The sequence below is a fragment of the Primulina eburnea genome, chromosome 10 (genome assembly GCF_022965805.1).
Source record: "Primulina eburnea isolate SZY01 chromosome 10, ASM2296580v1, whole genome shotgun sequence".
Classification (NCBI taxonomy): Eukaryota; Viridiplantae; Streptophyta; class Magnoliopsida; order Lamiales; family Gesneriaceae; genus Primulina; species Primulina eburnea.
Window position 1 is genome coordinate 38,248,404 of NC_133110.1, and position 22,515 is coordinate 38,270,918.

Here is a 22,515-nt window from a genome sequence, read left to right on the forward strand (position 1 = left end):
TAATTCTGACTTGAGTATTGAGCTCAAAATATTTTCGAATTCGACTCAGTCTAGACTCGAAACACCTCCCCACCGGAATCATGGTGGAACCGGGCAGGCGCATATGCAACAAACTGGATTATTGGGTTGGCAACAAGCACAAGGACCACATTTCTCTTCTTTAAAACCCTCTTCTGCAATAAAATCAATAATGTTTTTAAAGATATACACACATATATTAGATATAATATGGATTAATAATATTATACCTTGGTAATTGAATCGAGCAGCATCGCATGGCATTAAAGTGGGAGAAACTACAAATAATATAATCAGAAATGTTACCAAAACATTACTCTTGCTAGTGTTGATTGCCATTATTTTGATATAATTTCATTTTTTGGGGAGATGTTTTGACCCATATATATAGTGTTGAGATTTTTATAATAATGTTTTTTTTAAAATAAATAAATAAATTCTTATAATAATTAAAAAATGTAAACTACTATCGATTATTTATATATTTCAAGAGATGAGAACGAACGAAAGTGCAATGTATTTTCGAAGTGTCTGACTTTGGGTTATAACTTTTAATATTTAGTGAATTTGGATGTTAAATAATTGATTAGATAAAGAATTTTTGTGGCTTAGGTAACTTTCTATCAATAAACAAATTAATGTACCTATTTTTTCTAACGTGTACCATATCTATAAGATTATGATTCGTTCAAATAGTTTTTAAAAAAAATATTTTCCACCCTTTTTTTCTCCTAAAGATGGATTATTTTATGTTATCCTACTTCCAATGACCGACAGCTGAAATATGAGACCAAGTCCATTTTTCAAAAAAAAAGAATTCAATCAGAAAATCAAATATTTAGGAGAAGATCACCTCTTGTTTTATTACATATTCACCAAGAACCACTCAATTACACAAAGCTAAAACGTTACATTATTATTATTATTACAAGATAAAAGAACAAAGATTCAGGGGCCGGGAAAGAAAATGGTCTAAAGAAGCTTTGTCAGCTGGCTCTGAACCACAATTTCACCACCTAAGCTTGGATGGAAAATACTGCAAAAAACAGTTAATGCCCAAATTATTTAGGAAAAAAATGTATAAAGCAAGAAATTTGTATGCATATTCTTTCGAAACTTGTTACCTTTTGAATGAGAGAAAGGTAATATGGTTTCACTTTCTCCACATCAATCCTAACCTTGCTCTTGCTGTACAAATCATACTTGCTGCAAATAAATATATGGTTTGCAAATGACCTATGGAAATATTTCAAGAAAATTATACCAACAAGAATGAGGATTCTAGTTACTTGAAAATTTGAAGCCATTTCAAATTCTCCTCGTCCTCCTCGTTCATCAAGTGCTTATACGCTCCTGACCTATGCAATGCTGCGATTCGAATCTACCTGATTAGTAGTTTCTTGAGATAGAATTCGATTCTTTTAAGGAATTTTACCTTTCCTTAATACCATCTGCTTACCATAGAATGAGTGGAATCTGATGATGAAAAAACCTGCCGAGGGTAAGGTTGATTTGTTTCCCTTAGCCACCTGAAAAAAAAGTAGCTAGTGATATGGATTCATATATATTCTCTCTGATAATCATAAATTATTAGCATATATTTGATAAATTCTGAGAGAAGCTTATGATTCCACAAAAGGGTTCGGCTTAAAGCACGAACCAGATACATATAATCGTCATGCCCCCAAGACATCATAACATTTTCAAGTCCGCATCCGTGTTCATATGCTCCATATCTCGTATTGTAAGCGGGATTCTTGTAGTCGGGATTTTCCTCGAAATACTGCAGCAACCATAACGGAGTTTTTCAAATTTGAATGGAAATGCAATCCTTATTCGAACTCGATAAATTCGAGCGTGACATGATTCAAATACAAGGAAAAAACACCTTGCGGTGAACGATTGATTCGTCAAACGCGCATCCAACAGGAAATGTATCACCTGCCAATACATTTCATACAAAGACTAAGCTGGTGATGAATTATGACTCAAAATGTTTCGTTTTCTTGGCATGATCTGCATACCTACAACAGCCCATTGAGGGAGTTCACCAAAGCTAGGATGAAGAAGGACCTTTCCAAGATCTAACACGAACAAAAGCGAAACAAAATAGCGATAAATCGAATAATACACGTCCTTTATTGCTCGAAAACACGAGTTTCGACAAGTACCGTGAATGAGGCCTGTCAAGTGTAACCAATCCTCTTTAGGATAGTCTTTTCTTATGGCTTCAGCTGTTTGCAGTAAATGCTCCATTTGGGGCTCATCAAGATCAGGATCACTTTCATCAACAACGTCGTTCAACAGTTCACAACATTCCCATATACTCATTTCAACCTTGTCCAGTTTCCCATATTCTTGTCTCATTCTCTTTACCTTTCATTCATATGAACAATTATATATTCTATATAGACACAAAATTAAAGTATTTTAGTTATGAATGGTTAATTTCTTTCAGATGGGATGGTTACTTACGAAGTCATAAGTTTGGTTAATGTGATTGGCCTTGTAGAATGCTTCAACTCCTCCTTGTCTTTCATTCTCAGCCTCATAATCCCTGTTTTTTAATGTTTCACATATCAAGAATTAAATGAATAATTTACAAAAACAAAGTAGCTGACATATTACGTAGGGATTTTCCAGTGATTTTCCTCTTTTTTAAAAAAAAAAAACAAAAGATAAATGCAACCCTGTATTTGATCTTGTATTATAAATTTTTGTTTTTGAAAACAGAGAAGAGAGCCTTTCTGATTTTCTAAGAGCATATTTTTTAAGAAAGGAGTGTCCAAATAGTACATTAATTTCTTTAACAAAAATGCACCTTTTCTTCAAGAAACTTCTTTAAAAAAGATCATCCAAATAATATATAGTCGTGTTAGACAATTTTAAAGTCGTGCAATTATATATAAAAAAATGTCAATAAATAATTTTTTTCAAGTATAAAAAAAGTATGTTAATTAGGTGTCCAAGCCCCACATTTAGAATCGTCTATTTTATTCTATAATTATTAATAAATTTAAAACAATAATCAACAACTCTAATGGTCCCTAACAAGCCAATTAATCTATATGCATAGTCAAATAATAAAGCACAGTTAATGAATATTATCATTTTTTTAAGTTTCAATAGCGAATAAATAACCAAGTTTAATTAGGAGCAAAATTAGATGAATCTTAATCAGAAAAGACCTAAAGTGATGGCCGAATGAATTGGCTTGTGGTACCAGAAACCCAGCTCCCTCCTTATTTAACTTCTTCTCTTCAACTTCAGTACTGCCTGCTCTCCGAGAAAAAGGACCAAAAAACAACAAAGAAAGAAATTAGAAAATATGAAAAAGGAAAGTTATGCAAAAGCTGGTAAATGTGAACAAAATTACAGCCAAATATCATTGCCAAAACACCCAGTTTTCCTTCTCAGAATGAACAAAAAATTTTGTCAAGAAAATGGAGAAGAATCATGCAGAAGCTTTATGGAAAACAAGAAAAGAAAAGATTATTCTTTTCCCTGTACAATATCAAGAAACAGGGAAGAAAAACCAAGAAATTTACCCAAAGCAGACTGATCAATGGTGATAGTCATCCTGAATCCAAACGGTCAAGATCTTGGGAAGAAGAATCGAATATTTTCTCGAAAATAATATATATAATAATTATATCGAACTGTGGCATGTTTAGATACAACAGAATGGACTGTATTTATATTCTCCGGATAGAGTCCTTCACTGAGATTTCGGATGAATGGAGTCCTTCCCTGAAAATATAGCTTTCCTCTCTCATATATATATATATATACATGTATGTATTATTAATGTTATCCATTATGTTAAAGTATTCGAAGAAGCTCCAGATATCTTCTTACGTGGAGGAATAAACGGCTACAGCTGTTTCATGAAGATAAAACGTGGAAGCGATTTCGGGGCGGAGATAACGAGTTGTGGCCTCGTGGGGTCACATTCTGACGCAGTATACTGTTGCCTTAGAAACACGTTTTTGTAAACAGTGGGACCCAGTGACGAGGTTCCAGTCAACATCTTTGCCTGCGTGTTCTCATCTCCTGCTCCTCTTCCAGTTACCTTTTAAATAACCTATATTCATTCACAGTTGAACAAAACTTAATATATATATATAAATATATATATATATAAATATATATATATATATATATATATATATTTATATATATTTGTTAAAATAAAAATTAAGTTTAAAAATGTTAAAAATCAAATTTAATTTTTTTTTTTACAAAAACTTGTGTGAGACGGTCTCACGGGTCGTATTTTGTGAGACAGATCTCTTGTTTGGGTCATCCATAAAAAATATAACTTTTTATTGTGAATATCGGTAGGGTTGACCAGTCTCACAGATAAAGATTCGTGAGACCGTCTCATCTACTCTTTTATTTTTATCTCTAACATATAGATTTTGGGTACGTCAATATTGTTCATGTATTTTTTAATGTAATTAAATTGGATAAAGAATTAATTCGGATATGTTAGGAATAGATCTTGAAATTATTATGCCTAATTTTAATATATAATAGAAGATATGATTTCAGTTTAGCTTTGTATTATTATTATTTTTTTTTTAAAACTGTTTAGCTTTATATTGGATACCTAGAAATTTACAAGTTTAAAACCAGAAACTTTTTTCATAAAATAAATTATTAAAAAATAGATATATCCATAAAAGAGGATTTATAAGATGTTACGTACTTTTCCATTTATGGATGAATTGGGACGTGAAAAATATATTTTCCATTAATTGAGATAGCGATAATATATTTAGACAAAAACTTGTGTGAGACGGTCTCACGGGTCGTATTTGGGAGACGGATCTCTTATTTGGGTCACACATGAAGAAGTATTACTTTTTATGCTAAGAGTATTACTTTTTAGTGTGAATATGGGTAGGGTTGACCCGTCTCACAGATTATGATCCGTGAGACGGTCTCACATGAGACTCACTCATATATTTATGAGTAGGTCTCATGTGAGACCGTCTCACGGATCACAATATGTGAGACGGGTCAACCCTACTCATATTCACAATAAAAAAGTAATATTTTTAGCATAAAAAGTAATATTTTTTCATGGATTATCCAAATAAAGATCTGTCTCACAAAATACAACCCGTGAGACCGTCTCACACAAGTTTTTGCCTATATTTATTAAACATATGTGAACATATTGATTCGAGGTTTATATGCTTACATTTCTATTCGTTTAATTTAATTCGAATTTTCAATTATGGTATTAATTATTTTAAAATATTATCCTATATATGTTTTGGACTTTACGTTTATATGACCGCCATATATTTAAATAATGTCATACGTTTGTAAACGATAAATTTTAGTCAATTATACAAAATTTTCTTGTCTATGTGCCACAAGGTTAGATTTTTTAATCTCGACAAGGTGTAAGACTTTGACTTGTCGGGCGGTGTGCTACATTTTATCGGTTCGTTCGATCCTGGGTGTGGGGTAGTGTTCACACCCCATATGAATGGTTGGGATTCCACTTCATGGAAAAAAAATATTGGGTCAGAAAAAATTCCAGCCCTGGGATGTACACAGAGGTAGGATGAAATAATCCCATTTTATCCAAGTTTCAAATTAGAGTAATAACAACCAATCAAATAGTTCAAATTTGTATAGCAAGTTTTATTTGTATATACCCCAAAAAATATCATCTCGCGTGTCTTGTAATAAAATAATTTTAAAAAATATATGTTATATCCTCCAAATAACGAAGGTTGCTTCAATTTTTATGAGATTATATTGAAAGTTCTGTTTCCACAGTGTATGTGTGAGTTGAGGGTCAGTGTTGTGTGTTACAGAATATAAGTGTTGTGCGTAGGTGTTGCAACACTCACGACAACATGCAGCGGAAGTTACGTTTTGACAAATTAACACACAACGTGAATTATAATAAAGTGACAACCGAGATATGAATTATGCACAAGTATAAAATACTTGTGCGGTGCCTCAGGGCAAAATAATTCACTAGAAAACTTGTAAGTTTACAAAAACCAATACTAGTGAAAGAATAAAACAACTCCCTTATTAAGGCGAGTAACAAATTGCATCCTAAACCTCTAACAAACCGTATAACAAATATACAAGGGATGCATCAACCGAGAAGTAAAAAGTCTTCAAAGATTCAACACACTAATCAACACAATGATTAGGTGTTGTCGTCATCGGATGTAAGCACTTCTCGGCAACACTTAAACAATAGTACGAGATAGCTTCGATCTCCAAACTCCTCGAACTCCTTCGTCTCTCTACTTGTCGTCCCCAGCCGTTTTCTTCTTGTAGTCCTATTTAACCTAGACAAAAAGCAATTTCATTAGGAAACAAACTCTTTAAACATAAGGATAATATCTTAAAGATATTGCCATATCATATCATAAAAATATTATAATATCATATCAAATATTATTCACACGTCTAGAAAGGCAAAATATTAAAGATAAACATGGAAAGTATATCAAGGAATAAAATTCCTTTCAATCTCCCCTTTTTGCCTTTCTGGACATAACAACCCTCAAATGGTATTTGGCTGAACTCCCCCTGAATGGATAACTCAGTGACTCCCCCTGAATTTAAGCCTTCACCTGATGACAGATACAATTGGCCAGTGTTGTATGTTAAATATTGCAACAATGTAGATCATAACACCGGAATATTTCATTAATCAGGAGTGACACATATCAGAGAGAATAAAAGAACAACTGAAGTACTAGAAACATCAAGAGAGAAAATAACGCAAAATAAAATATCATTATTCATCATGACTGCCATATCATTATTCATCATGACTGCCATCAGCATCTTCATCCATTTGGGCTCCACTGGTTCCAGCTGTATCATCTACTCCCCCTTTTTCTCCAGAATGGTAGCTGGCAGCAAGTAGAAGCTCATAATCTGCCACTTGATTTTCGTAATAATCAATGGTCTGCTTGGCATGAGCAATCTGTTGTCGACCATAGTCAATTTGAGTGCGAATATAGGAGACAGATAATGTAACATAACCAGGAGGCGGTGTAGGAGGTAGACTCGCAGTTAGAGGCTCAGATGTATCAGCAGTGTCAGGCTGGGGCTCAGATGTTGTGTCTTCAGTGTGGCCAACATCCGAAGCAACACTCGAACTTTGCCAGGGCAGATCAATCTTTCGGTGGCCCTTAAAGTATGCAGGAGAGATCTTCAGGGAGTCTCTAACAGGGCAGTAATCTTCATCTATATCCGGAATGAATCCTTGAGACTCCAGAATGCCATAAATCAGTGAGGGATATGGCAGTTTAGTCTTCTTGAAGTCCCCCTCAGCATATTGCAATGCTGTTGTGAAGACCAGCTTCCCAAAATTAAAGGCCCTTCCAGTGCCGATATCAAAGAGGACCAGAGCTTGTGTTCTGGTCACAGTGGTGGAATTTGTCGACGGCGTCCAATTCCAGATGGAAGTCTTATGGAGAACAGAGTAGAAAGAAGTGAGATTAGCAGCACTCAGCTTCTTAGGATAGTCAGGAAACACGGTGATCACACCTCCAGTCAGCACGGAGGTTACAGCATGGATGTCAAGATCCTCGTCAGCTTCCTCAACATCGGGAGTGTCATAGAAGGCATTGATCACTGACGGAGAGAAATTGTAAATACGATCACGTACAAACACCCTTCCAAACTTCACAGAGTCCTCATCTCCAACACTCTTCAAGAGATTGCAATAAAATTCCAGCACTACACGACGGCAGTAGGGCACAGCTGTAGTGACAGTTGACAGCAACCTTCGGTTCTTGAGAAACTCAATCAGGTTGTATCTCCCATAAGCACTAACATCAATATTTTTCTCTTCTATCATCTCTCTCTGAACAAATAGCGGCCATAACGCCATGGCATCTTCAGAATAAAATTTGGGAGAGAATGACTTACTCAAGTCGTAGTTAGCAGAGTCAGTGTGGTCCTCGGTGTTGTCAACCTCGTCCTCAACACCGGCAGCATCAGGGGCAGCTTCTTCTTCGAAAGATTCATTCCCCTCAGAACTAATATCTTCAGAACCCTCATCATTCTGTTCTTCAGATTCAAAATCCGATATAGATGTTGAAGAGGAATCTTCAGGAGCTCCAGGTTGATTTTGTTCAAATTCCTTCAGCATTTCTGAGTCAGGATCATCCTCCTTGGAAATTCGTTTCTGGGCAGCCTTTTCTTCCTTAAGGTGAGCAAGAAATTCCGCCAAAGATTGTTCATCTTCTTCAGCCTTCTCTGAGGTTCCTTCACCAGCAGAACTTTGGGGATTTTGAGTGGGGGTTTGTTTTCCAGTATCAAAGGTGGAACTTGATACCTTTGCTGCAGCAGTTGGTCTGGGACGAGCCACCAACTCAAAATCAGCATCATCGGAGTCGTCCCCCGATGAGAAATCGGTGTCCAGAAGATTAGAAGTTGTAGATGCCCGTGGTTTCTTGGTTGGAACAAAGTCGGGGTCGAACCCTGCTTGTCTCTTTGACTTTCTGCGCATGGGGGCAGGGAGAAATGCTCTGTTCAGGGCTTCGAAATCTGGTGGATTCTCAACATCAATATCATTCCCAGGTTCCCCAGGGACGATAGTTTCCAGTGGCATTGGTTCGTCTGATAGAGCCACAATTTCCTTTCCCTCGACATTAACTTCGGTGGAGGGTGTTGTGTCCGGTGACTCACCACCCATACTTGCAGCCATTTCACTCCTTATATCTTGAGGATCAAAACCAGCCATCAGCAAAATCACGAAACAAAGTGGTAGAAAGATTTCGAACTGCACAGAAATTTTCACAAATGATTTGCGCGAAAAACAAATGAACAGCAAGGGTATGCGAAATATTGAGAATGTGAGGGAAAGAGTAAACAGTAAAGCTAGTCTCTATACCCCCGCAAGAATTTAAGCATTACCCTCCAACGGTAATATTTTGTTCAGCCGCAACTACAGCCCTTTCCGAATCAGTTTTTTTCGCTCACCCAACGGTAACTTTTTCTGAACCGGTGTAATTATTATTTCAAGAAACCAATCAGAACAAAACACCACATCAAATTAACCCCACAATCAGTTAGAAATCAAGAATATTCAAGATTAAGTTGGTTAGGTTATTTTTCGAATTTCATGAATTAAAAACTGGCACCCCACTGGATATGATGAATTCACAAAACAGCAGTATGAATGACCTAAGTTTATGCCTATGATATGATCAGAAATGAAATAAACACGCATGTGGTAAAACTGTGATCAGTCTGTACTTAGGTGTTGGCAACACGTCTTGGCAACACTCACAGGTTGGACTCAAACTTTCTTAAACATGTTTAATTCAGGCATGGTAGCTCCCACTCTAGAAGAACGGTCTTCAAAGGACTCCTCTAGGTAGCTTTTTCCATCTGTATTCTGACTTAGAAGTGGTAGCTCCCACACTAGAAGAACGGTCTTCATTGGACTCCTCTAGGTAGCTTTTTCCATTTTCTTCTAAACAAAAATTTTGAACTATTTCATCCTCTTTTCAATTTTTCACCTTATTGCTCAAGAATATTTCGAAGTCATTAGTGGATAAGATCATGTAGTACATGAACATCTTCACATTTTTACGACTTAGTTTGAGCACACTTCATACTTCAGAGAATTTTGATAGAAAGTTCGATTCACACCTGAGAGCACGCCATTCAGTATCCTACACTTGTACAGGCTACACACAAAACAGGATGTATGCAATATGTCTAGCATCCTAAAAATAAAATGTACATGCATGCTAAGTGTTGTCCGCGGGTGTTGTAACACCAAGGACAAAATCCGTGAGTGATCATTGTGCACACAAGCTGAGAGACTTCCTAAGATTGGAAAATCTCTCAAAGTCCAATGGTTTTGTAAAGATATCAGCCAGTTGGTTCTCAGTTCTAATAAATTCCATTCGAATTATACCCTTCTCAACTAAATCTCGAATAAAATGATGTCTAATGTCTATGTGTTTCGTTCGAGAGTGTTGTACTGGGTTTTTTGAAATATCAATTGCACTTGAGTTGTCACAGTATACAATTAAGGTGTCACTGTTGAATCCATAATCTTTAACCATTTGATTCATCCACAAAAGTTGTGAACAGCAACTAGCAGCTGCGACATACTCAGATTCAGCAGTGGACAAGGACACACAATTTTGCTTTCTACTATACCATGACACCAAATTGTTACCAAGATAAAAACATCCACCAGTGGTACTCTTCCTATCATCTAGGTTTCCTGCCGAATCAGCATCACTAAAACCCACTAAATTGGTGTTTGTTTCTTTGGTGTACCACAAGCCTAAGTCAACTGTTCCAGAAATATATCGCAAAATTCTTTTAACAGCTTTTAAATGAGTGACTTTAGGATCAACTTGGTACCTGGCACATAAACATACACTAAACATGATGTCGGGACGACTTGCACTCAAGTAAAGGAGACTGCCTATGATGCTGCGATACTGGGTGTTGTCAACACTTGCAGCAACATCGTCCTTTGATAGTTTTTCAGTCGACCCCATTGGAGTTTTCATGTGTTTAGTGTTCTCAGTAGAAAATTTCTTTACCACATTCTTGGCATACTTAGATTGGCATAGAAAAATACCATCATGCATTTGTTTAATTTATAAACCAAGAAAGAAACTCAATTCTCCTACCATACTCATTTCAAATGTGGTAGACATGCATTTAACAAAATCATCAACATGCTTTTGAGAAGAAGCACCAAAGATTATGTCATCCACATAAATTTGACACACAAGTATATCATGCTTTGACTTTTTAATAAAAAGGGTTTTATCAACCTCACCTCGTTTGAAGCCCAAGTCAAGCAGATATTCCGTAAGCTTACCATACCATGCCCGTGGAGCTTGTTTCAGTCCATACAGTGCCTTTTTCAACTTGTAGACATGGTTCGGGTGGTGTGGATCTTCAAATCCTTTAGGTTGGCTTACATACGCTTCTTCTTCCAAAATGCCATTCAAAAATGCACTTTTCACATCCATTTGATATAATTTTATATCCATGTGACAAGCAATAGCAAGTAAAAGTCGAACTGATTCAATTCGAGCAACAGGGGCAAATGTTTCATCAAAATCAATCCCTTCAATTTGAGTATACCCTTGAGCAACTAGCCTAGCTTTGTTTCTCACAACAATTCCGGATTCATCAGTTTTGTTTTTAAAGATCCATTTGGTTCCAATAACATTCACATTATCGGGTCTAGGAACCAAATCCCACACATCATTTCTAACAAATTGTTCAAGTTCCTCATGCATAGCATTGACCCAAAATTCATCTATTAAGGCTTCATTAACATTTTTGGGTTCAATTAGAGAAACAAAACAAGAATGGCTTACCTGAGAGTATACGGAAGTCATGCATACTAGTCCCATCATTTTCCGATAGTCCACCTTCTCCTTTCTTCTAGTTTGCATTCCTTCAAATGTCTCTCCAATGATCTGGGACGAAGGATGATTTTTCTGAATCTTGCTGGGAATGTCAGACCCATTTGTTACATCAACATCATCTTCCCCATTTTCTTCTGGTTCATCATTTGCTTCTGCCAGTGCAGGTGTTGGCTTCGGTGTTACAACACCGGGTGCAACATCTGTGTTAGGCAGTGGCTCACTTACATTCAGCAGCCCATCAACATCATCCTCGATTGTTTTTCCCGTCAGATCTGCAAGATCATCAAAAACAACATTAATAGATTCCATAGTCGTCCTTGTTCTAAGATTGTACATGCGATATGCACGACTGTTGGATGAATAGCCAAGGAATAAACATTTGTCACTTTTAGAATCAAACTTTGCAAGATGGTCTCGATCATTCAAAACATAACATACACACCCAAAAACATGAAAGTGCTTCAGGTTCGGCCTCTTTCCCATGACGATTTCATAGGATGTCATAGTAGAACCATTCCTTAAGTACACACGATTTGAAATATGACATGCTGTGTTTAAGGCCTCAGCCCAAAATCTTTTTGAAATATTCTTTGAACTTAGCATGACCCTAGCCATTTCTTGCAGTGTCCTGTTCTTCCTTTCGGCTATTCCATTTTGTTGGGGAGTCTTAGGGGCCGAAAATTCATGAGTTATCCCTCTCTTTTCACAGAATGATATAAAGTGTGAGTTTTCAAATTCTTTACCATGATCGGTCCTTATCTTTCCAACACTCAGATTATGTAGATTAGTGATCTTAGCATGTAATTTCTTAAAAACTTCAAATGTATCGGATTTTTCTCTAAGAAATCTTACCCATGTAAAGCGAGAGAAATCATCCACACAAACACATGAATACTTCTTACCTCCAAGGCTTTCCACTTCCATTGGACCCATAAGATCCATGTGCAACAGTTCAAGACACCGTGTTGTCCCAAAGTATTGCAATACTTGATGAGGAACACGTGTCTGCTTACCCTTTTGACATGCACCACAAACATAAGGAATTCCAGAGGATAAATTAGGCATACCTCTCACAGCATCGTACTTACCAAGATTCTTTAGTGTCTTGAAATTTGCATGACCCAATTTTTGATGCCACAAGTTCAGTTCACTCACCTTTGAATGATTGCACACCAGGTCTTCTCCAAGTTGATAGCAATTGTCAGCAGACCTTGTACCTGACAAAATACAAGTATTAGTATTATCAAAAACTTCACAATTGTCTTTATCAAACTTAACATATAAACCATCATCACAAAGTTGACTTATGCTTATTAAGTTTGAGTTAAGCCCTTCAACATAAAGCACATTATGTAGACTAGGAAATCCATCAACATTCAAGGTTCCTTTACCAGCAATTTTTCCTTTTGCACCTCCTCCATATGTCACATGACCATTCTGTAATTCAATATAGTCAATCAAATGGTCCTTAGAGCCTGTCATGTGGCGTGAGCAGCCACTGTCAAAGTACCATATACCTGCAATGTTAGTTTTTAATGAAGTATAGATAACAGAACATTTAATATTGGCCTTGGGTACCCAAACCTTTTTTACCGATGGCTTCCTGTTGGCAGTGTTGCGCCGAGTGTTGTACAACACCTGTGGCAACACCTGTTTAGATTCCCGTCTTTTGTAGTCATCTCTAAGTTTAAAACAGTAGGGTTTGATGTGACCAGGTCTAAAACAGTAGTGACAGATGAAGTGACGTTTCCTAGACTTGGACTTCTTGGTAGACAATTGCCTCTTCGATGGAGCACCTTTACCAGTGTGTGGAACATTCAAAGTTTCAGCCTTTTCCTTGACAAAGACAGTTGGCTTTCTTTCAGTATTGGATGATTCTCCAATTTCAAACAAGCTATTTGAATAACCAAGTCCAGCTTTGTCATTCTCTCCATTCATTAGAAGTGAATCAAGTTTAGATGTACTTGAATTAAGCTTGGCAAAAATTTGAGATGATTTTTCAAGCTCCTCCTTGACTTTGCATAGCTCCAGATCTTTCTTGCTCAAGATTACTTCAAGTCGTGATACTTGAGACTTCAACTCAGTGTTCTCTTTGGATAGAATTGCATTCACTTTATTTCGTTTGATCTAGTCTTCGTACAATTCTTCATACATTGTCTGCACACTTTCCAGAGTGATCTCATCATCATCTATTTCCTGATTTTCAGACTGACTTGATTCATTAAGGGTTGTAGAATTGAGACATAAGGAATTTGAAGAGATGTTGCGACCAGGTATTGCAACACCGGTGGCAACACCCAATGGGTTGATTTGCATTAAGCATTTCTCCTTGATCACAGCAGACAACGATATATGTTTTTCAGATTCATTTGATTCTTGGTCATCATCAGACTCTTCATCACTTAGAGTGACAGTCATGCCTTTGTTTCTTCGAAGTCGATTGGCACATTCATTGGCATAATGTCCATATCCGTAACACTCTCTACATTGCACTGAATCCAGATTTTTGACATTTGATTGGATTTGCAATTCGGTTTTCGGTAGAAATTGTCCTTTCATAGGAGTAAACTTTTGAGCTTTTGCAGAAGTGGAGTTATTTGGCAACTCAGATTTTTGTCCAATTATCTTCTTTTCTCTCATAGTCTTCAAGTAATCTCCAAATTTCTTAGTAAACAGAGAGATCGATTCTTCACCTAAATCAGACTTATCCACCTCTTTAGATATTTGAAGGATTTCATCATAAGATTCGGTTGAGGCTTCAAAGGCTATTGTCTTCCCTTTATCCTTCCTTTGTAAATCAAGATTCATCTCAAAAGTTCTGAGAGAACTCATTAATTCATCCAGGTTGATCGTTGAAGTGTCCTTAGATTCTTCAATAGCACAGACTTTGACATTGAATCTCTCAGGAAGAGATCTTAGGACCTTGTTCACCAGTCTTTCATTTGGTATGGGATCTCCTAGACCATGTGATTCGTTTGAGAGTTGTCTCAACCGGCAGTCATACTCAAGAATAGACTCCTTGTACTCCATTCTCAGGCTTTCAAATTTTGATGCCACCATCCTCAGCCTAGTTTTACGCACACTTGCGGATCCTTCACAGTGCTTCTGGAGTATCTCCCAAGCATCTTTGGCGCATACACAAGTGGTGATTAAATTAAACATCCTTGTGTCAACAGATGAAAATATAGCATTGAGAGCCTTGGAATTGTAGTTTGAAGATTGCACTTCATCGACAGTCCATGTACTTTTAGGTTTGAGCCGTGTGTCTCCATCAGCATCCTCGAGTTTTGGTGGACTCCAACCATCAAGTACACGTTGCCAAGCTCTTTCATCAATGGATTTAATAAAAACCCTCATTTTTACTTTCCACAATGCATAGTTTGATCCATCCAACATGGGAGACCTAAAAACAGTATTTGTTGATCCTTCCATGATCCCTTTTCACTCTGAAAACAAAACAAAACAGGATCTCACTTAGTAGCGTCAAGTGGAAGCTATGATACCAATTGAAAGTTCTGTTTCCACAGTGTATGTATGAGTTGAGGGTCAGTGTTGTGTGTTACAGAATATAGGTGTTGTGCGTAGGTGTTGCAACACTCACGACAACATGCAGCGGAAGTTACGTTTTGACAAATTAACACACAACGTGAATTATAATAAAGTGACAACCGAGATATGAATTATGCACAAGTATAAAATACTTGTGCGGTGCCTCAGGGCAAAATAATTCACTAGAAAACTTGTAAGTTTACAAAAACCAATACTAGTGAAAGAATAAAACAACTTCCTTATTAAGGCGAGTAACAAATTGCATCCTAAACCTCTAACAAACCGTATAACCAATATACAAGGGATGCATCAACCGAGAAGTAAAAAGTCTTCAAAGATTCAACACACTAATCAACACAATGATTAGGTGTTGTCGTCATCGGATGTAAGCACTTCTCGGCAACACTTAAACAATAGTACGAGATAGCTTCGATCTCCAAACTCCTCGAACTCCTTCGTCTCTCTACTTGTCGTCCCCAGCCGTTTTCTTCTTGTAGTCCTATTTAACCTAGACAAAAAGCAATTTCATTAGGAAACAAACTCTTTAAACATAAGGATAATATCTTAAAGATATTGCCATATCATATCATAAAAATATTATAATATCATATCAAATATTATTCACACGTCTAGAAAGGCAAAATATTAAAGATAAACATGGAAAGTATATCAAGGAATAAAATTCCTTTCATATATAATTAGGGTTAGTACTCTAAACACACAAAAACTTTGGTTTTTACATATTATTAGATTGATATCACCGACCCGATCCAAATCCTACCCGAACTATATCAAACCTGGCCCGAATGATTTCCGAAACTAAGTGTCCAAGCCCATTTACTAAGCTGACAATACCATCTACAGGAATGGATGGTCCATAACTTATATAATTAGACCAGAGTAAGAGCCCAAAATCTTATGCATAGTTCGAGTTGTATTCTACTTAGGAAAAGACCTCACAAGATGATTAGGCTCGAGTAGTCAAACTAAATAAAGATGTTATCCAGCCAAACTCAAACAAATATGACGGTAAATATAGATAATGTCATGCTAAGATAAAACGCCCTGACAAATCTTTCATGATAGACATAAGACTCCAAAAATATCAAGATACATTCAAAATTCATAATATGTCCAAGATAAAGTAATATAAGTACAAATCACACGACAAATCTAGTGTTTTACTTACTCGTCTTACTAAGAATTTTTCTCTTATAAGATATATGACTCTCATAATCCTATAAATACCGGATATCTCTCATGATTATATACATTCAAATATTGTTATCACTAGCACTATTGATATCACACGCTTAAATTTTATCTTAGTACTGATTAAGCATCAGAAGGACTATGCCAGAATAACTTACGACTTGCTAACTTTTATATGTTCGTGCCTTCCTTGACCGACCCATGATGAACAATTTTGAAGTATTGAGTTCACCAGATCGAAACCCAATATACGATTTTTGGTACCATCAATTAGCGACGTCAATGATAAACTGAAGAAACAAAGATAAGATGGTCAGAAGAAGATGAATTCGTGTAGGCCGCAGAAGAGACTGCGGGGTAAACCAAGAGAACAAGAATCAAGATATTAATGACCAAGAGAAATCAAGAAAATAATTCACCGCTACCGCCTCCTCGGGGTTTCAATATCGTGGAGTTTACCCAACTAATCATCGCCACCGTTGAACATGTGTTGGCTCGGAGGCACGAAAATAATCCAACTCCACCGCCTCTCCCAAATCAGAACGCTTATACTGAGGAGGTGAGAAGGCTGCACGAGAAGATGCAGCACCTGCATGATACTCAGTCCACATTTTTGTTTGCCTACTTAGTGTTATGAGGTATATGTGTCACGTCCCCATGACAGGGTTGGTCGACACTGTCGTTGTTCTCAAATTTTACATTCGAAAACAATAAACCTCAGAAGTACAAAATTCAGAAACCAATCTTTTTATTCGTAATACTGAATATTTCATTGTCTGATACAAACTCAAATAACTAATATTTTATAGCGGAAATGTAAAATCAGACATATAAATGTCTAACGGATGCAGCCCAAAATATAAATTAGAATTGAGAACAACAGTCTTCTTCTCCAGCCCCAGAACTGATTTTGCTCTTCTTCTAACGTTTCTTCCTTGTCCTTATCTGAGAGTGGTTGGTGGGTAAGCGGGGGCGGGAATAATTCTCAGTTTTCAAAACCATTTTCAACATAAACAGTAATACAAATAATATACAGAAACTCTTACTTTCAGAACAAGAATCAATCTTCAGGAATAACAGGCTTCAGAATAGAATCAGAACTTAATATTTAGCAAGCAAGTACTGAGCACGTTTGTGAAGGTCATGACTAAACCGATATCAGTCCTTTATATGTTCTCTCCTCTAGGAGTGATGCCAGTTAGTTCACTGGGTTTCAGTGCTTCAAAATGAGAGATAAAAAATACAGTTAATCAGATGTACTTGTCCGAAGCCTGCGAACCATTCAATTAGTTTACACCCTGGTTGGCTTGGACCCGTAATGGAACTGGAAGGGTTGATTCCCTAGTCCACTTTGTCAGCCACCGGTTTTTATCGGATTTAAGTGAATGGCGGCGCTCACTCCCACCGGCGGCCTGCGTCTCCTCCAACACAGACCGTGGCCGAGAAGCCTACGCTGTACATCTCGTCCGCTCTCGACACTCGTTGCTTCTTCTTCAGTCCAACACTCGGAAGAATCTACCACCGCTGCCACACCCGACCGTCAAACGACTACGAAACCCGAAAAGTTACCATTTTCGTATTTCCCTAAGCGAGGCCAGACTTTGGAGCTGGTGCAGGCGAAAGCTTGGCTTTTAAAGGCAGGGGCGTGTGCAAAGTCGCTGACACTGGTTATGTAGTTATGTGCGATGGCGCATTACCAGGCGAGAAGTTCATTGGTCGTGTCACCCGCAAGAAAGATAATTATGCCGAGGTTTAGCTACTCATATCTTTTTATTTTTGTATCTTTGGCGATTCTCCGTCCAGTTAAAAATGTCTACTTGTTAACAATTCATATGCATATAACCTGTCTGATGTAAATTGAATTGTTGAAACTTGAGCTGATTAAGTTGGCTTATCTTTGTGTGAATTTAAAGGATAACTATTCTGTGTTTTGGCTGTTTTGTAATATTGCGTTTTGTAATGAGTTAATCTGTTGGATGAAATGGCTAGTTGAAATGAGATTCAATTTAGGCGTCTTACGGTTGTTGGCAACTGCATGGATGGCAGGTGAAGAAACTGGAAACAATTACTCCACATCGGGACTATGTCGAAGCACCTTGTGAATATTCATCACATTGTGGAGGTTGTAAGACACAGAACTTGTTGTATGAAGTCCAAGTGAGGGCAAAGGAGCAACAGGTGCACGAGTTGATTGTACATGTTGGCAAGTTTTCTGATAAAGACCTGGATAAGGGTGGCATTATGAAGCCCATTGTTCCTTGCGATAGCCAGTTCCATTACCGCAACAAGGTTAGGAAAGATATAGCCCTTAAAAAAGGTTGTTAATTTTGGCTAGATGTACTTGTTACAGTTTTAGATCACTGGTAAAATTTCGGAGTACGGAGAATTTCTGTTGTATTCAAAAACTGAGGTTACGACAATATATATACTTCTAATTATACTTGTCAACTCCTGTTAAAGTGGAGCTGCTTAGTATCGACTACTTATCTTTCTTCATCTATATTAAAGGAAACAGGATAATCAATAATGCCTTGTATAATTTGAACTCAAATTATATACACTCCTCAAGCCGAGTAGTAAACATTGATAAATTACTCTTCAGTTGAGACACTTCCTGTAAGGACATCTCCGGTAGAAAATGCAACTAGAATGTGCAACAAGTATTTTAACACTTCTCCTTCCCATTTTCAAAATAATGTCATTCTACTCTAATGCCTAGACTTCCTTTAGGCTCAACATCTTAGGGTAGAAAAGGATGGTAAAAATGGGATGAACATATATAAGGGGAGAAGAGGGATTTCAGTGGAGGAGCTAAATGATTACTCATTTGTTTTTATCATGATGTAGATGGAATTCTCCTTCGGCAAAAAAAAATGGGTACCTGCGAAACTATTGCAGCAAAAGTGTGATGAAAACGATGAACCTGCTTTGGGGTTACATGCTCCTGGATATTTTGATAAGGTTCTAAATATCAATAAGTGCCTATTACAAAGTGATCCAGCAAATGAGGTATTATGTTTATGATTTTCTGTCTAAAGTTCATGTTTGTTTATCTGCTATTATCATCTCAAGTTCATCATCTTGTAATGTCTAAACATTAAGCACAATAGCTGCTGGACAACTCTGATTTTCAAGCTGTCATGAGGCAGCATGCAAAACAACTGTAATAATGAAGGTTTAGTGCATCAGCTGATTAAATTTTTGATATGTCATTTCGTGCACATTCATCATTTTTTTAGGAGAGCAATTTTTCTTGCAATTTTTTTTCCTCGGAGATACATGACAATGATAAAACAAATTTTAGGCTGGTTTATCTTTCGATATGTGTTCTTCTAGGTGCTACCTTTCTGTGAGGTGTTGATTATGCATATCCTTTATTATTCAATATTCAGCTGTTCCAATATTTACTTGGACAAAATAGTTGATACGAACCAAATTACCAGATAATATACCTGTAGCTTTCCATTTAAATTCCATCTCTAATTTCTAGGTCCTTGCAGCTATTCAAGATTTTTGGAGGGATCCACAATTTGGTCTATCTCCATATGATGTGCATTCCCATCATGGATTTTTGAAGCATTTGATGCTCAGAACAGGCAGGTAGTGGCACAGGGTTGGTCATGTAATAAATTTTTTTTCATGTAAGAGTGCGATAACGGCTCAGTAGTGCAAAAAGAATCAGCACAATGGATTATCGTCTTATTTCTTTGACAATAATACTAAAAGAGGACCTTGAACAATTTCTTTTTTACATCCTTGTACATCATCGAAATACTCGAGCATTTTTGGAACAAATACCATAATATATTGGTCAATGAAATAAAATTGGCATTTTATATAAACAGTGTCTCTAGTTTTGATGAAGGAATGATTAATTGATTTTTCTGTTGTGATCCTTTATGAGATAAGGATTTCTGACATTGTTAATGTTTTGCTGTGCTTGAAATCTGACAAATTACGTTTTTCCTAAAGAAGCTTCTGACCTGAATTGTACTTGTTATGGAATTTTTCGCTGTAGAATTCTGTTCTCAGTTGTCTTATTTCTGCCTCAGGAATATGGAAACTGGCAGGCCTGAGCTAATGGTTAATTTTGTGACTTCGTCACACAAGCCTGAGCTTCTGATTCCCCTTGTTGAGAAACTTGAAACTTATCCTAATGTGGTGAGAATTAGACCAATTTGGGATTTCTATTGTTGTTCAGAAGTTTAAGAGGTGTTTATTATCTTTTACTAGTTATAAAAAATAAGAAGATTTCCAAACTGCTTCATTAATTCTATCTTTGATTGTTATCCAGACTTCGGATGAGATATTTTGTTTTCTTCATAAATATTGCATTTCATCAAATTTAAATCACTGGAGGTCTAGACAGTTGTTGAATTAAAGTTGATTTTATTTCTAGAAAGGCAACTTATTGAGCTAAGGAATGCATGGTAATAGCTTGCTGTTTCACATTTTAACGAACTTGAATTTGACACTTTGAAATGAAATTGTTTTATGCTGATTATCTATTGTGCAAAAGATTCCACGCTTCCTGATGAGCTACTGCAGCTTGATAGACGCATTTTAAGCTATCTCATGTTAACTTTAAAAAATTACTGGAATGTTCTTAAGGGGTCATAGTTTGTCTCATGTTGTCCGTGTTTTCAATTTTTTTTTTTATTGTAGGTAAGTATCGTGAACAATGTAAATACTTCTGTGGGCAACACATCCATTGGAGAGGAGGAATACACACTTGTTGGTAAATCCACAATTACAGAGAGCTTAAGAGGACTAATTTTTCAAATTTCAGCCAATTCTTTCTTCCAGACAAATACGCACCAGGTATGCAATTGAACATACACACCGGCTTTGGTTATCCGTGTCTCAAATGTTTGTTGTTGCTTAAAGATGCTACTCCCTTTTAACATCCATGACTAGTGGCACCTTACAGGCTGAGATTTTGTATAAGCTAATTGAGGACTGCGCCTGCCTGAAAGGAGATGGGTCAGAAGTAGTTTTGGATCTCTTCTGTGGAACTGGAACCATCGGTCTTACCCTTGCAAATAGGTAAATTTTCCCTTTGTTGTTAGATTTGATGATTGGCCTGGCTACCACTGTTTTTCCCAATTGCTTGTCCATGTTCTTAGGGTGAAACATGTGTATGGTTTTGAAATCGTTGATCAAGCTATATCAGATGCACGTCGTAATGCCAACATTAATAACATATGTAACGCCACGTTTGTCCAAGGGGATCTCAACAAAATCGATGAGAACTTTGGAGAATATTTTCCCAAGCCCGATCTGGTCATCACAGGTTATCTCTTTTTCTTTAGTTACAAATTATCTATTCCGTTTTATTTGGGTATAATAATACTGATAAGAAAGGCTCAATTCAATGTTGCATACTATTTCATCTGTAACGATCAGTTGTACTGTTTAAATGATGCAGATCCCAATCGTCCAGGTATGCACATGAAATTGATCAAATTTCTGCTTAAACTGAAGGCAGCACGCATTGTCTATGTTTCCTGCAATCCTGCCACTTGTGCTCGTGATCTTGATTATCTCTGCCATGGCGTGGTACGTGACATTTAGTCTCGTTATATCCTTGGTTGAGACTTGAAATTCACCATGTAAAAAAATTGTACTTGGATGCAGCCGGAACAAAACATCACAGGATGCTACGAACTCAAAAGCTTGCAACCTGTGGACATGTTCCCTCACACTCCTCACATTGAATGTGTTTGCTTGTTGGAGCTCCGTTGATCCTCCCTTTTCGATTCTCCAAATACTTCTCTTCAATTCGAACCCTTTGCGCCACTCTTTCGAGACTTTTACTGGTACGGCACATCAAAAAGAATTGTGCATGGTTTAATTAAGAACACGATAGGTAAAAGAATGAGTTCTTGATCCTTGAGAAATGTACTAGATCAGCCAATCATGGATGGTTGTTCGAGTATGATATTAATTAAGATACGGCAAGTATTTAAAATGGCGATTCTTTAATTATTGAAATATAGCTTCTTCTTTTTCTCTTTGATTTTCTTGTTCTCTCGTACCCATCCCTCCTAAATGGGTAAAGCACAATTTGAATTAAAGACAAATCATGTAGAGACTGGCCAAAATAGGAATACAATTAGAGCCGTCAAAACGGATAAGGCTCGTTAGTCACCACATAAAATAGGATTGATTAGGTTGATAATATCCCAATCTGCCAAAATGCTGGCATGCTGGACACAGTACACCAATATCAATACAAAATTGTCTCGGTCAGTCGCATAATAGGCTGGTTGGTCATTTTGTAACCTGTGACAATACTGAATTTAACGGAAGATTACATCCT

General features: G+C 36.8%; 2 protein-coding genes and 1 long non-coding RNA gene across 3 annotated transcripts; 1 reads left to right on the forward strand and 2 right to left on the reverse strand.

Annotated features, from left to right (window-relative positions):
* On the reverse strand, positions 1-398 carry LOC140803971 (uncharacterized). The gene is made up of 2 exons (XR_012111998.1): positions 249-398; positions 1-173 (listed from the first exon to the last, which is right to left on the reverse strand). It is a non-coding gene; the product is annotated as an uncharacterized lncRNA (long non-coding RNA).
* Positions 399-864: 466 nt separating this feature from the next.
* LOC140803497 (inositol oxygenase 1-like) lies at positions 865-3,785 on the reverse strand. The gene is made up of 11 exons (XM_073159399.1): positions 3,567-3,785; positions 3,207-3,294; positions 2,494-2,575; positions 2,190-2,394; positions 2,043-2,102; positions 1,907-1,959; positions 1,679-1,801; positions 1,478-1,547; positions 1,308-1,386; positions 1,143-1,224; positions 865-1,054 (listed from the first exon to the last, which is right to left on the reverse strand). The coding sequence occupies exons 1-11, from the start codon at positions 3,595-3,597 to the stop codon at positions 1,028-1,030; spliced, it is 900 nt and encodes a 299-aa protein (XP_073015500.1). The 5' UTR covers positions 3,598-3,785; the 3' UTR covers positions 865-1,027.
* A 13,656-nt stretch (positions 3,786-17,441) lies between these two features.
* On the forward strand, positions 17,442-22,215 carry LOC140803498 (uncharacterized). The gene is given in 11 exon segments (XM_073159400.1): positions 17,442-17,806; positions 17,809-17,943; positions 18,240-18,482; positions 19,041-19,202; positions 19,684-19,793; positions 20,246-20,354; positions 20,859-21,014; positions 21,124-21,239; positions 21,320-21,486; positions 21,622-21,752; positions 21,831-22,215. Coding segments are annotated over 11 exon segments (1,665 nt in total). The 5' UTR covers positions 17,442-17,578; the 3' UTR covers positions 21,939-22,215.
* Positions 22,216-22,515: the final 300 nt, after the last annotated feature.